Genomic DNA, 13782 nt, shown 5'->3' with positions numbered 1-13782 from the left:
TCCCAGCACACAGCTGGAGATCTGAGAATGGACAGACTGCCTTCTAAAGTGGGTCCCTGACCCCCGAGCAGCCTAACTGAGAGGCACCCCCCAGTAGGGACAGACTGACACCACACTCGGCCGGGTACTCCTCTGAGACAAAACTTCCAGAGGAACTGTCAGACAGCTGAACTTGTGGTCTCATGAAAATCCGCTGTTCTGCAGCCACCGCTGCTGACACCCAGCCAAACAGGGTCTAGAGTGGACCTCTAGCAAACTCCAACAGACCTGCACCTGAGGGTCCTGTCTGGTAGAAGGAAAACTAACAAACAGAAAGGACATCCACACCAAAAACCCATCTGTACATCACCATCATCAAAGACCAAAAGTAGATAAAACCATAAAGATGGGGAAAAAACAGAGCAGAAAAACTGGGAACTCTAAAAAGCAGAGCACCTCTCTTCCTCCAAAGGAACGCAGTTCCTCACCAGCAACGGAACAAAGCTGGACGGAGAATGACTATGACGAGTTGAGAGAAGAAGGCTTCAGATGATTAAACTACTCCGAGCTACGGGAGGAAATTCAAAACAATAGCAAAGAAGTTAAAAACTTTGAAAAAAAATTAGACGAATGGATAACTAGAATAACCAATGGAGAGAAGGGCTTAATGGAGCTGATGGAGCTGAAAGCCAAGTATCGAGAACTACACGAAGATTGCAGAAGCCTCGGTAGCCGATGCAATCAACTGGAAGAAAGGATATCAGTGATGGAAGATGAAATGAGTGAAATGAAGCGAGAAGGGAAGTTTAGAGAAAAAAGAATAAAAAGAAATGAACAAAGCCTCCAAGAAATTTGGGACTATGTGAAAAGACCAAACCTACGTCTGATTGGTGTACCTGAAAATGACGGGGAGAATGGAACCAGTTGGAAAACACTCTGCAAGATATTATCCAGGAGAACTTCCCCCATCTACCAAGGCAGGCCAACATTCAGATTCAGGAAATACAGAGAACGCCACAAAGATACTCCTCGAGAAGAGCAACTCCAAGACACATAATTGTCAGATTCATCAAAGTTGAAATGAAGGAAAAAAATGTTAAGGGCAGCCAGAGAGAAAGGTCGGGTCACCCACAAAGGAAAGCCCATCAGACTAACAGCTGATCTCTCGGCAGAAACTCTACAAGCCAGAAGAGAGTGGGGGCCGATATTCAACATTCTTAAAGAAAAGAATTTTCAACCCAGAATTTCATATCCAGCCAAACTAAGCTTCATAAGTGAAGGAGAAATAAAATACTTTGCAGACAAGCAAATGCTGAGTGATTTTGTCACCACCAGACCTGCCCTAAAGGAGCTCTTGAAGGAACCACTAAACATGGAAAGGAACAACTGGTACCAGCCCCTGCACAAGCATGCCAAATTGTAAAAAACATCGAGGCTAGGAAGAAACTGCATCAACTAACGAGCAAAATAACCAACTAACATCATAATGACAGGATCAAATTCACACATCCCAATATTAACTTTAAATGTAAATGGGCTAAATGCTCCAATTAAAAGACACAGACTGGCAAACTGGATAAGGAGTCAAGACCCATCAGTGTGCTGTATTCAGGAAACCCATCTCACGTGCAGAGACACACATAGACTCAAAATAAAGGGATGGAGGAAGATCTATCAAGCAAATGGAAAACAAAAAAAGGCAGGGATTGCAATCCTAGTCTCTGATAAAATAGACTTTAAACCAACAAAGATCAAAAGAGACAAAGAAGGCCATTACATAATGGTAAAGGGATCAATTCAACAAGAAGAGCTAACTATCCTAAATATATATGCACTCAACACAGGAGCACCCAGATTCACAAAGCAAGTCCTGAGTGACCTACAAAGGGACTTAAACTCCCATATAATAATAATGGGAGATTTTAACACCCCACTGTCAACATTAGACAGATCAACGAGACAGAAAGTTAACAAGGATATCCAGGAATTGAACTCAGCTCTGCACAAAGTGGACCTAATAGACATCTACAGAACTCTCCACCCCAAATCAACAGAATATCCATTTTTTTCAGCACCACACCACACCTATTCCAAAATTGACCACATAGTTGGAAGTAAAGCTCTCCTCAGCAAATGTAAAAGAACAGAAATTATAACAAACTGTCTCTCACACCACAGTGCAATCAAACTAGAACTCAGGATTAAGAAACTCACTCAAAACCGCTCAACTACATGGAAACTGAACAACCTGCTCCTGAATGACTATTGGGTACATAATGAAATGAAGGCAGAAATAAAGATGTTCTTTGAAACCAACGAGAACAAAGATACAACATACCAGAATCTCTGGGACACATTCAAAGCAGTGTGTAGAGGGAAATTTATAGCACTAAATGCCCACAAGAGAAAGCAGGAAAGATCCAAAATTGACACCCTAACATCACAATTAAAAGAACTAGAAAAGCAAGAGCAAATACATTCAAAAGCTAGCAGAAGGCTAGAAATAACTAAAATCAGAGCAGAACTGAAGGAAATAGACACACAAAAAACCCTTCAAAAAATTAATGAATCCAGGAGCTGGTTTTTTGAAAAGATTAACAAAATTGATAGACCGCTAGCAAGACTAATAAAGAAGAAAAGAGAGAAGAATCAAATAGATGCAATAAAAAATGAAAAAGGGGCTATCACCACCGATCCCACAGAAATACAATCTACCATCAGAGAATACTACAAACACCTCTATGCAAATAAACTAGGAAATCTAGAAGAAATGGATAAATTCCTCGACATATAAACCCTCCCAAGACTAAACCAGGAAGAAGTTGAATCTCTGAATAGACCAATAACAAGCTCTGAAATTGTGGCAATAATCAATAGCTTACCAACCAAAAAGAGTCCAGTACCTGATGGATTCACAGCCGAATTCTACCAGAGGTACAAGGAGGAACTGGTACCATTCCTTCTGAAACTATTCCAATCAATAGAAAAAGAGGGAATCCTCCCTAACACATTTTATGAGGCCAGCATCGTCCTGATACAAAAGCCTGGCAGAGACATAACCAAAAAAGAGAATTTCAGACCAATATCCTTGATGAACATTGATGCAAAAATCCTCAATAAAATACTGGCAAACTGAATCCAGCAGCACATCAAAAAGCTTATCCACCATGATCAAGTGGGCTTCATCCCTGGGATGCAAGGCTGGTTCAACATACACAAATCAATAAATGTAATCCAGCATATAAACAGAACCAAAGACAAAAACCACATGATTATCTCAATAGATGCAGAAAAGGCCTTTGACAAAATTAAACAACCTTCATGCTAAAAACTCTCAATAAATTAGGTGTTGATGGGACGTATCTCAAAATCATAAGAGCTATCTATGACAAACCCACAGCCAATATCATACTGAATGGGCAAAAACTGGAAGCATTCCCTTTGAAAACTGGCACAAGACAGGGATGCCCTCTCTCACCACTCCTATTCAACATAGTGTTGGAGGTTCTGGCCAGGGCAATCAGGCAGGAGAAGGAAATAAAGGGTATTCAATTAGGAAAAGAGGAAGTCAAATTGTCCCTGTTTGCAGATGACATGATTGTATATCTAGAAAACCCCATCGTCTCAGCCCAAAATCTCCTTAAGCTGATTAGCAACTTCAGCAAAGTCTCAGGATACAAAATCAATGTACAAAAATCACAAGCATTCTTGTACACCAATCACAGACAGAGAGCCAAATCATGAGTGAACTCCCATTCACAATTGCTTCAAAGAAAATAAAATACCTAGGAATCCATCTTACAAGGGATGTGAAGGACCTCTTCAAGGAGAACTAGAAACCACTGCTCAATGAAATAAAAGAGGATACAAACAAATGGAAGAACATTCCATGCTCATGGGTTGGAAGAATCAATATCGTGAAAATGGCCATACTGCCCAAGGTAATTTATAGATTCAATGCCATCCCCATCAAGCTACCAATGACTTTCTTCACAGAATTGGAAAAAACTACTTTAAAGTTCATATGGAACCAAAAAAGAGCCCGCATCGCCAAGTCAATCCTAAGCCAAAAGAACAAAGCTGGAGGCATCATGCTACCTGACTTCAAACTATACTACAAGGCTACAGTAACCAAAACAGCATGGTACTGGTACCACAACAGAGACATAGATCAATGGAACAGAACAGAGGCCTCAGAAATAATGCCACATATCTACAACTATCTGATCTTTGACAAACCTGACAAAAACAAGCAATGGGGAAAGGATTCCCTATTTAATAAATGGTGCTGGGAAAACTGGCTAGCCATATGTAGAAAGCTGAAACTGGATCCCTTCCTTACACCTTATACAAAAATTAATTCAAGATGGATTAAAGACTTAAATGTTAGTCCTAAAACCATTAAAATCCTACAAGAAAACCTAGGCAATACCATTCAGGACATAGGTGTGGGCAAGGACTTCGTGTCTAAAACACCAAAAGCAATGGCAACAAAAGCTAAAATAGACAAATGGGATATAATTAAACTAAAGAGCTTCTGCACAGCAAAAGAAACTACCATCAGAGTGAACAGGCAACCTACAGAATGGGAGAAAATTTTTGCAACCTGCTCATCTGACAAAGGGCTAATATCCAGAATCTACAATGAACTCAAACAGATTTACAAGAGAAAAACAAACAACCCCATCAAAAAGTTGGCAAAGCACATGAACAGACACTTCTCAAAAGAAGACATTTATGCAGCCAAAAAACACATGAAAAAATGCTCATCATCACTGGCCATCAGAGAAATGCAAATCAAAACCACAGTGAGATACCATCTCACACCATTTAGAATGGCCATCATTAAAAAGTCAGGAAACAACAGGTGCTGGAGAGGAGGTGGAGAAATAGGAACACTTTTACACTGTTGGTGGGACTGTAAACAAGTTCAACCATTGTGGAAGTCAGTGTGGCAATTCCTCAAGGATCTACAACTAGAAATACCATTTGACCCAGCCATCCCATTACTGAGTATATACCCAAAGGACTATAAATCATGCTGCTATAAAGACACATGCACAGGTATGTTTATTGTGGCACAATTCACAACAGCAAAGACTTGGAACCAACCCAAATGTCCATCAATCATAGACTGGATTAAGAAAATGTGGCACATATACACCATGGAATACTATGCAGCCATAAAAAAGGATGAGTTCATGTCCTTTGTAGGGACATGGATGAAACTGGAAAACATCATTCTCAGCAAGCTATCGCAAGGACAAAAAAACCAAACACTGCATGTTCTCACTCATAGGTGGGAATTGAACAATGAGAACTCATGGACACAAGAAGGGGAACATCACACTCCGGGGACTGTTGTGGGTTGTGGGGAGAGGGGAGGGACAGCATTAGGAGATATACCTAATGCTAAATGACGAGTGAATGGGTGCAGCAAAACAACATGGCACATGGATACATATGTAACAAACCTGCACATTGTGCACATTTACCCTAAAACCTAAAGTATAATAATAAAAAAATAAAAAATAAAAAAATAAAAATAAAATAAAAAAAAAGAACACATGACAATATTTTAAGTAAGGATTTAATTTGTCTTTTATATTATTTCATGGTAATATTCATTGGAATTACAGACTATTAATTTAAAATATTGGTTATTTGAATATTTTACTATCAACATTAATATATACTTTGATTATAGGTAAGACTCCCTAGAGTGTCAATTAGATGCAGAAAGCTAATGTGCATTGAGTTCGTTATGATTGATTAGAGTTTATTATGCTTAATCAACAGACAGGAAGGATTTTTGTGCAAATATTATTTTTCTCATTTTAAATCCTGTTTGCTGAGCATAACTGTAACAGGATGTCATTAGTATGAGAGTAAGTTTTGAGATGCTTTAAAAGTTTGAGAAATTTGACTGTTAGCAAAAATTTAACATAAGGTGATTTATTTAGCATAAAGAGGTTTGATTTTTTATGGTTTTACTTACTTAAATACATGACTTCCTGTGTGACTCCTGGGTATGTTTACATAGGAAAAATATACATTAAAATTATAATTAACACACTGAACCAGAGCAGAAGGTTTCCTGGACTAGAATTTGGTTTGTAGCTAAGACAACCACTGAAAAGACATAGTTTGTTGTCTACTATGAGAAGTTACAGATACCGCCAATACTTAGTCTTTAGTTATGCACTATGAATATATTATTCAAAAATTTATCTATATCTTTCCTGAACTTACATGTATTTCGAATCTGTACTACCTCTTACGATATCAAAATTCAAAACTACCTTAAGCATTGTCTCCAAATAATAACTTTTATTTGCCCTAGAATTTAAAGTTCTTTGAGGCTCTAAGGGCTGACTTTTCACTATCTAACAATGTGTTGAAATAGGGTCCTCATTCCTTGTGTCACCTTGATTGAGTGCTATTTTTCCTGTACCTCATAGGTTGAATGCCTTACCCAGAGTAAAACTGGGATATGAAGGGTGATGTGTGTGTCTGCATTGAATCATCACACTATCCTGTCTCCAGTTGGAAAAATGGTACCATGTTTATATCCATAGGAGTGACATATTTATTAAATAGTAGACTTCTCTGAAGTTTGCTGCCCTCAGGTTGAAACCACTGCCCTGGATCCTTACCACATCTTATACAAATTGGAGTTTTTGCACATCAGTGACTTCCACACCACCTTCCACAATGGCATCCTTGTTTGCAAGAAACAGTGTCTCTCTACCTTCTGCTCACTCTTTGGCATACAAACATTTAATTTATATGAATAGACTATAAAATCTAGATGACACAATATCCCTGTCTTCTTTATCTCAGTCTCTTCTTCTAGCTCCTCCTTGGACCAGAATGGATTTAGATGGTCCGTGGAACTGCTGACGTCCTGGGATCTCCTAATGAGATGGAATCAAGGGAAGGGTGGGTTCATCTCAGCGGCTGTGGGCTTAGCTAAGGTGGTCCATGGAGGCCACTTCTGCAGCCGAATTGCATGTTGCTTTAAAATATTATAATACCTTGACTCCTGCTTGGAAGAAGAAAGAAACTGATGTTGTAGTTGAAGATGATGGTGATGCACTTTCCTGTTTCAATCCACAACACCCTAAAAGATAGGCAGAGACATTCATATTCTTATTGTCCTTCAATATTTCATAACTTAAAAAGTTACTAACAGTAAAATATATGTCCACATTTTTCTTTTTAAGTGAGTAAAGAATTAACTCATAAATTGAGATAAAATCACCATGATTTTCAGGTCCTGATGTGGAGATTTTATTTATTGTAAAGTCATCTTGCGAATAACTTTGTCCCCCACGCTGGTGACAGCCTTATCTTTTCCTGTTTACTTACCTTGATAAGATAGTAAATTGCACTTTTTACTAAATCTCTCATTTAAAAATATTATCAAAGCAGCATAATCTCATCAGTGTGTTCTCTCCAACTTTGTGTTGTCTCACCTACTCTGTTTATATTCTAGATTGTAGTTTTCTTATTGCAAATACTGGTTGCCATTTATAGATAACAAAGAAAAGCCTCTACATAACCTTTAATGCAGGGACAACTATTTATTTTGAAATGAATACTGAGAGAATATCAAAGAGTTTAAGGTAAGGGATTAATCTGTTGTGTTGATTATTGTATTAAAGAGTCAAGCTAATATTTTATATATTTTTGTTTGTTAATTGCTTAAAAATTCACTTTAGACAAAATTTGAGATGCCTCTTTGTAGGTTATATTTTTATCCTCTTGATAGATTCTTTGAAACAGTTTTTAAAAACATTTAATTTTTCCTTCTGGATGTTTGTATAAATAACAGTTCTTGAATAATGTTGGACTGCATCCCAATCAGGTTTATGTGGGGTCATCTTAGTCTCTTCTTTATTTTCTTTTTCAACCTTGAAGGGCTTCCTTGGTTTCCAGGGACAATGAGCTGTCTTTGAGAGGATGCTGTAATATCACTGTTACAGGGAGATCTGTTCTTGGTAGGAGAAAAAAATAGAAACAGGATGAAAGAGATAAACGTGAGTGAGTGCTACTGCACAGTTATTTCTGCAAGTAGGTAGTCATTAAAAATTTTCTTCAGTCATGCTGTGATGGTTTCAAATTAGAGCTGCTAGACCAGTTCCTTGCAAATTTGTACCCCAATACTTTCTCCATGAAAGTGAGTTGTGCTCAGCCACTAAAAGCTTGCAAATAAAGAGTACACAGTTGTATATCCAGTTTATGACTATTGACTTTCTTCATAATTAATTAAATGCTACCCTCAAATTATACTTCATAGATCCTTCCTTATCTGACCTTTTTCCATTTTTGTCAGTCAGTCATCCATTCCTCTTTCCTTCTATCCATCCATCTCCATCCATTCAGCAAATATTTGAATATTTACTATGTGCTAGGCACTGAGAAAAAGGTAAGTACAAGGAACCTGCCCTTAAGAACACAGGACAAGTAGATAAATAAAAGGATTGCAAGTTGAATTAAGTGCTGTAAAAGAAAGAAGCTTGCTTCAAGAGCACAAAACAAAAGTAGATGTTTCTTCTTTAGGAAGGATAGTCTGGGAAGACCTCTCTGAGGAAGAAATATAAGACCTGCAAAGCTTCATCTGCCAGGTCAGGAGGGGCCAGGCCAGGGAAGGAGTTGCAGAGGAGGGAGAAGAGGGCTCTAGCATTCTGTCCTCCCTGCACCCTCTTCCTACTGGCATGTGCGTGTGAGTCTTGGGTTTCTCTGGAGCGAACCTCTGGAAAGCAGAGCCTCTTGCATGATCATCCTTGTCTTCCCCATGGCACTGAGAACAGTGCCTCTCACACACATGCTGGGAAAACCAATAAATGTTTGGATTGAAGGGCCTTTCAGTGTCATCTGACGTTTCCCAGAACGTGAGTATGATGCCATGTGCAGAAAAGAGATGTGTGTGTTACTCTTGAGAGTACTTTGTGAGTTTCATTATTACTTTGATGAAACTCTTTAATTACCCCACAATAAGGCTTTCATTGAACATTCCACATGGATATTTTAAAGAATTAAAATGTATGAGTAACTTCTTTATTCAATAAATAAAAGGAGCTTCCATTCTTGAGTATTTTCCTGCCACTCTTAAGAGACCATTTACATAGATAATATTATATATAGCTATATATATTATAATGTTATATATTAGTGGTTTCTAGACTTGACTTCACTTTAGACCCCTCTGAGAATCATTTTTTAAAAACACAGAATTCTAAACCATACTCCTGCAGAATCTCACTCACTCGTTTGTTTGGGGAAAGATCCTTGACCTTTATACTTCTTAAATTTCCTGTATTTATTTTAAGGAGGTGGGGTAAGGAGAAGGCTCCTCAAGTGCTTCTGATAGGAAGACAGGTTTGGGAACCATTGGCTGGGATCATAATGAAACATTCCAAGACCAAGTAGATGCTTCTTAAATTGTGTGTAGTTCATGGGCCAATATAGGACCCGGCACATAGTAAGCTCTCAACTGTTAACTGTTGTGGGGCTATTGAGTATAAGTATGAGTTTACTGAAAAGAAAAATGACTATCAAAAGAATATAAGAAAATATGGTGTGCTTGGGCTGGGCAATAAAACATTTAATGCCTAAATAAAATAAGAAGAATTTTGAGCTGTGATAAAACAGTAGCATTATTTTTCTTCAGCTAAGTCTTGGACAGGATAACAAGTAAAATCCCTTATCTCTTTTCTAACCTGTTCAAAGTAGTGATTGAATTTTTCCTTCCAAAAAGATTCTGAAACCCAGTTTAGCTTCCAAGGAAAAAGTTGGCTGTCACTTGGATGGTTGATTACCTTAAATCTCATTTTAGTTAAGGTTCAGCTTTTAAAGGGTCAGCAAGAATTCTGATGACTGTAGTTGATTTGCTGCAATTTAGGGCAAAGAGTAGTACTTACTATTTCAGAAGCATTGGAGTACAGGTGATGCTTTTATTCTGTATTCTGTGCTTAGTTTTTTTGGTATTATTTTTTCCTCCCCAACTACACAACAAATTCTTAGTCTGTGTTTAAACTTAGGATTTGGGTATCTCTTTCTTTCTCTCTTTCCCTCTGTGTGTGTGTGTGTGTGTGTGTGTTCGTATGCATATACATATATATACAAACTCAGGAAACACATCTGAATAGTACAGATGTGCCCAAGACAGTTGCTTACATATTACGTTGATTCGTTTTAAAGATATTCATCAAGCCATGGACTGTTTATTCTACTGGGTTCTAGGGATACAACATTAAACCAAACGGACATGGTTCTTGATATCCAGAAGACATGTGTTCGTTAATTTGGGTGATGACTTGAGGAGTAGTATTTTAGTGCTGGGAAATGCATGTAACATCTCATGAATTTTGTGTATGGTGGCATGTGTTCATATTTAAGCTTGGTCCATTTGCTGGTGTACATTTCATTGCTGTATCCAAGAAGGTTCCCTTAGAACTGTACTGTAAGGTAGATCTTTCTAAAGTACTGGTACAAATTGTCAATAGAAATATTTCTTGAGGTGGTGGATTGTCCAACATAAAAAGTCAGGTGATGTTACTGGCTGAACCTGCCAGGGCAACATTTGGCACCACACTATGTCCCCTTCGGGAATGGCTGGAATTGATACCATTGGTTTTGTGATCAACATTTGAGAACTCATGGAGGGTACAGATTTTCCCTGTGTGTGAGCCTGTAATAAATTAGAGTTTCAGTTCTAAAATGTACCCGAGTGCTTTGTAGCTTTACTTGCTTTAAATAGTGCCTAAGGTGAGAGAGAGAATCTGGCTTGAACTTTTATTTATTTTATTTCATTAAAATTTATTTTTAAGAGATGGGTTCTCACTCCATTGCCTGGGCTGGTCTTGAACTCCTGGGCTTAAGCAAACCTCCCACCTCAGCCTCCCAAGTAGCTAGGATTACGGATATCTGACACCGTCCCTGGCTTGCTTTTTCAGAAAATAATCCCTTAAAGTTTCTGATATGGTTATTCCCTATCCTTTCTTTATTTCTTGCTCTTCCACTTTCTGGATTTTTCATTTGTTTTTTTAACTCTGTCTCATTTTGCTTGGTTCTCTAGATTGGTCAATATTAATCCAGGACAGGTAGCACTAACCATGATTGTAATTGTAAGAGCTTTTTTAAAAATTGAGCATTTGTTGTGCATCAGAGACAATGCTGAACACATTACTTGTTATCTCTTTCAGTTCTAACAATAACCTATGGGTAGTCACTTATTTCTCCTTTCTCAGGTGAAAGAACTGGGGCCCAGAAAGAACTGGGGCCCAGAAAGTTTAGTCAATTTGTACAAAGTCATAGAATTAGTAAGTGGTGAGATTTGAACCTGGATAAATAAACATCAGAATCCATGTTATTGATTTTCATGCCAAACTGTGCTAGAGGCAGGAAAAGAGAGGTGGGATAGGTTAGTAAGAGAAATAGTATAACATCTTAGTCATCTGTTTACCCCAGTACCCGGTACAGTACTGGCATGTAGAAAGTGCTCAATGACTGCTGTTGATGAACTTTCTCCTGTAATCCTGTTTATTGGTCCTCAGTTTTATGAGCAATCTGCCCACTTTTCTCCACTTTGCACGTCCCGCCTTCCCGTGAGCTACCATCACCTCCTACCAGGACTATTGCAGTAGCTAACTCTGCCAGTTTTCTAGTTGGCTGTCAATATAGCAGCCAGAGAGACCTTTCTAAAAACTCAAATCTGAGCTCATCATTCCCCTGCTTGCCATCTCTCTGTGGTTTCTTGTTCATCTCGAAACAGAATCAGTGACCTTTCCCTGGCCTATCAGATCCTTCATGGTCTGGCCCTGGTCACTGTGTAGGTCTCATGGGCACCATGTTTTTCCTTCATACTATGTCCTTCAGTGATAGTGAGTCTGCCTGCCAACTTCCCACCTCATAGTTCTTACATATGTTGTTACTGCTGCCTGGAAAGCATTTCTTCTATACTCCCCCTCTCCCCAACTCAGATCTCAGACCAGAAGTCCCTGCCTAAGGAAAGCCTTTTCTGACCCTTAAATTTTAACTTTTTCACCTCTCTGCAGCAGTTATGACATTTTTCATTATATATTTATGTGATTATTTAATATGTGTTTCCCTAGACTGTAAACTCCACGAATTAACACAATGCCTGGGACACAGTTGCATAAATATTTATTGAACAAAAGAAAGAAAGAATGAATAAAATGAGCAGAGAATAAACAGAACCAGAAATAGTTTGGCCGAGACTCCTGGCTAGATATTTCCTAGCATTAGAGGGAAGTTAAAAAAAAGATAATTTCATTATATCATGTAATTTGAGTTTGATTATGGCTGAAAGAGGTTGCATTATTTTCCAACCATTTACTTTGGAGATAAATGTACGCACAGAGAGGTGAAGTAACTTGCCCGGTGTATGCAGCTAGTCAGTGTCAGATGTCTTTGTTATGACCTTTGAATTGTGTGTAAGGAGAAACATACATACAATATTTTCATAACTCTGTAGGGCATCTTTGGTGTGCTGAGTCCTGTAGGAGCTGCATAAATATTTGATAATATTGATGTTGTCATGTCTGCATTTTAAAGTGTTTTTTGAGAACCTGTATTGCTGTTTTTTCTTCTTGTATACCAGTGTGTTCAGAATTAGATTGGATGACAATCTTAAGAATACACAGTTTATGGCCTAACGATTTGTGTGTCCTGAAAGATGGTGGCCATAATTAGGAGCAGTTTGTGTTTTACTTTCCCCAGAACCGGGCAAGGACAACCCTCCTAATATTCTTGGGGTCTGAGGGTAAGGAATGCTGTTTTGGATCTCTAGCCTATCAGCAAGGAGGGCATATTCAATTATCAAGCTCCAAATAAGCCTGTGCACAGATGCAAAACACCTAGAGCTGTGTGGTGAGTTGATGCCTGAGAGCTCCCAAACTGAGAAGGGACACAAGCAGTTCCACAGTCCTCCCTCCTAGATTCTGTGACTCCAGTAAGTGTTGACAATTCACCGGTATGTGAAATTACCTCTCCTTTTAAGTTCTCTAATAATGTGCAGTCTCTGCAAGCCTCAGCCAGTACCCGAGCTGGATAAGGCTAAATAAGCTTCCCGAAGTGCTTGCCTGGCAGCTGGGCTGCCTCCCTGGCCATGCCTGGGTCCTTGAGTAGCCCCCTTTGTGGTGTGAGGCAGCATTTTTGTCCTGCAGGTACAGTAGGTACTGGATTAAACAGGTCTGCTGTTGCAGACAGACACCAGGCACCGTTCTAGCACAGAGCTGTGTTTGGATTGGAGTTTCCAGGGCCTTATCAGGAGCCACCCCTAGTGACACAGCCAGTGCCAGAACTAACTTTGACTTTCACTCTTCGCCAAGGGCTTGCAGAACACCTTAAGGGAAAAAAGATGGAGGCGCTTAGAGTTCAGATGTTCATGCCATGCTCCTTTGAAAGCTTATATCTGTAAGTGAAGTTTTATTCTGGAAATAATCCCGGGACCACTTAAGAGGAGCAGTTTTTTTTCTCTTTAAGGGGGAGGATAGAGGAAGAGAAGGGTTTATTGGGAGTTAAAAATACTGAAGCTGTTACTTCTCACTGGCTTTAATCAGCTTCAGCTGTAACCTCTGGTAGGTGGCTATGACAAGGATAACAACTAATTTGGGGGTGGGGGTGGTGGTGGTAGATAGAAATGCTAACCCAATATCCTTGCCCTCTCCTTTAAAATTGAATACTGGTCTTAAGTTAATAATGACAAAAATATCTTGACTGCTTGAGAAATCTGAGTTAGAGCAGAGCTTGATTTATGATTGCAAGATAGACTGC

General features: G+C 38.8%; 1 protein-coding gene across 7 annotated transcripts in view; it reads left to right on the top strand.

The window, feature by feature from the left end:
- Positions 1 to 13782, top strand: part of MITF (melanocyte inducing transcription factor) — a 235766-nt gene that overhangs the window by 120503 nt on the left and 101481 nt on the right. Inside the window, exon 1 of one of the 7 annotated variants that reach the window (XM_055259881.2) lies at positions 13300 to 13422. The exons of the other annotated variants lie outside the window; for them this stretch is intronic. Within the exon in view, the coding sequence (XP_055115856.2) occupies positions 13367 to 13422 (56 nt within the window). The 5' untranslated portion in view covers positions 13300 to 13366. Of the gene's footprint in view, positions 1 to 13299; positions 13423 to 13782 lie in introns of those variants that run through there. 7 annotated transcript variants of the gene reach the window in all.

This window comes from Symphalangus syndactylus, chromosome 21 (genome assembly GCF_028878055.3).
Source record: "Symphalangus syndactylus isolate Jambi chromosome 21, NHGRI_mSymSyn1-v2.1_pri, whole genome shotgun sequence".
Classification (NCBI taxonomy): Eukaryota; Metazoa; Chordata; class Mammalia; order Primates; family Hylobatidae; genus Symphalangus; species Symphalangus syndactylus.
This window is presented reverse-complemented; position numbering and strand designations above follow the sequence as displayed.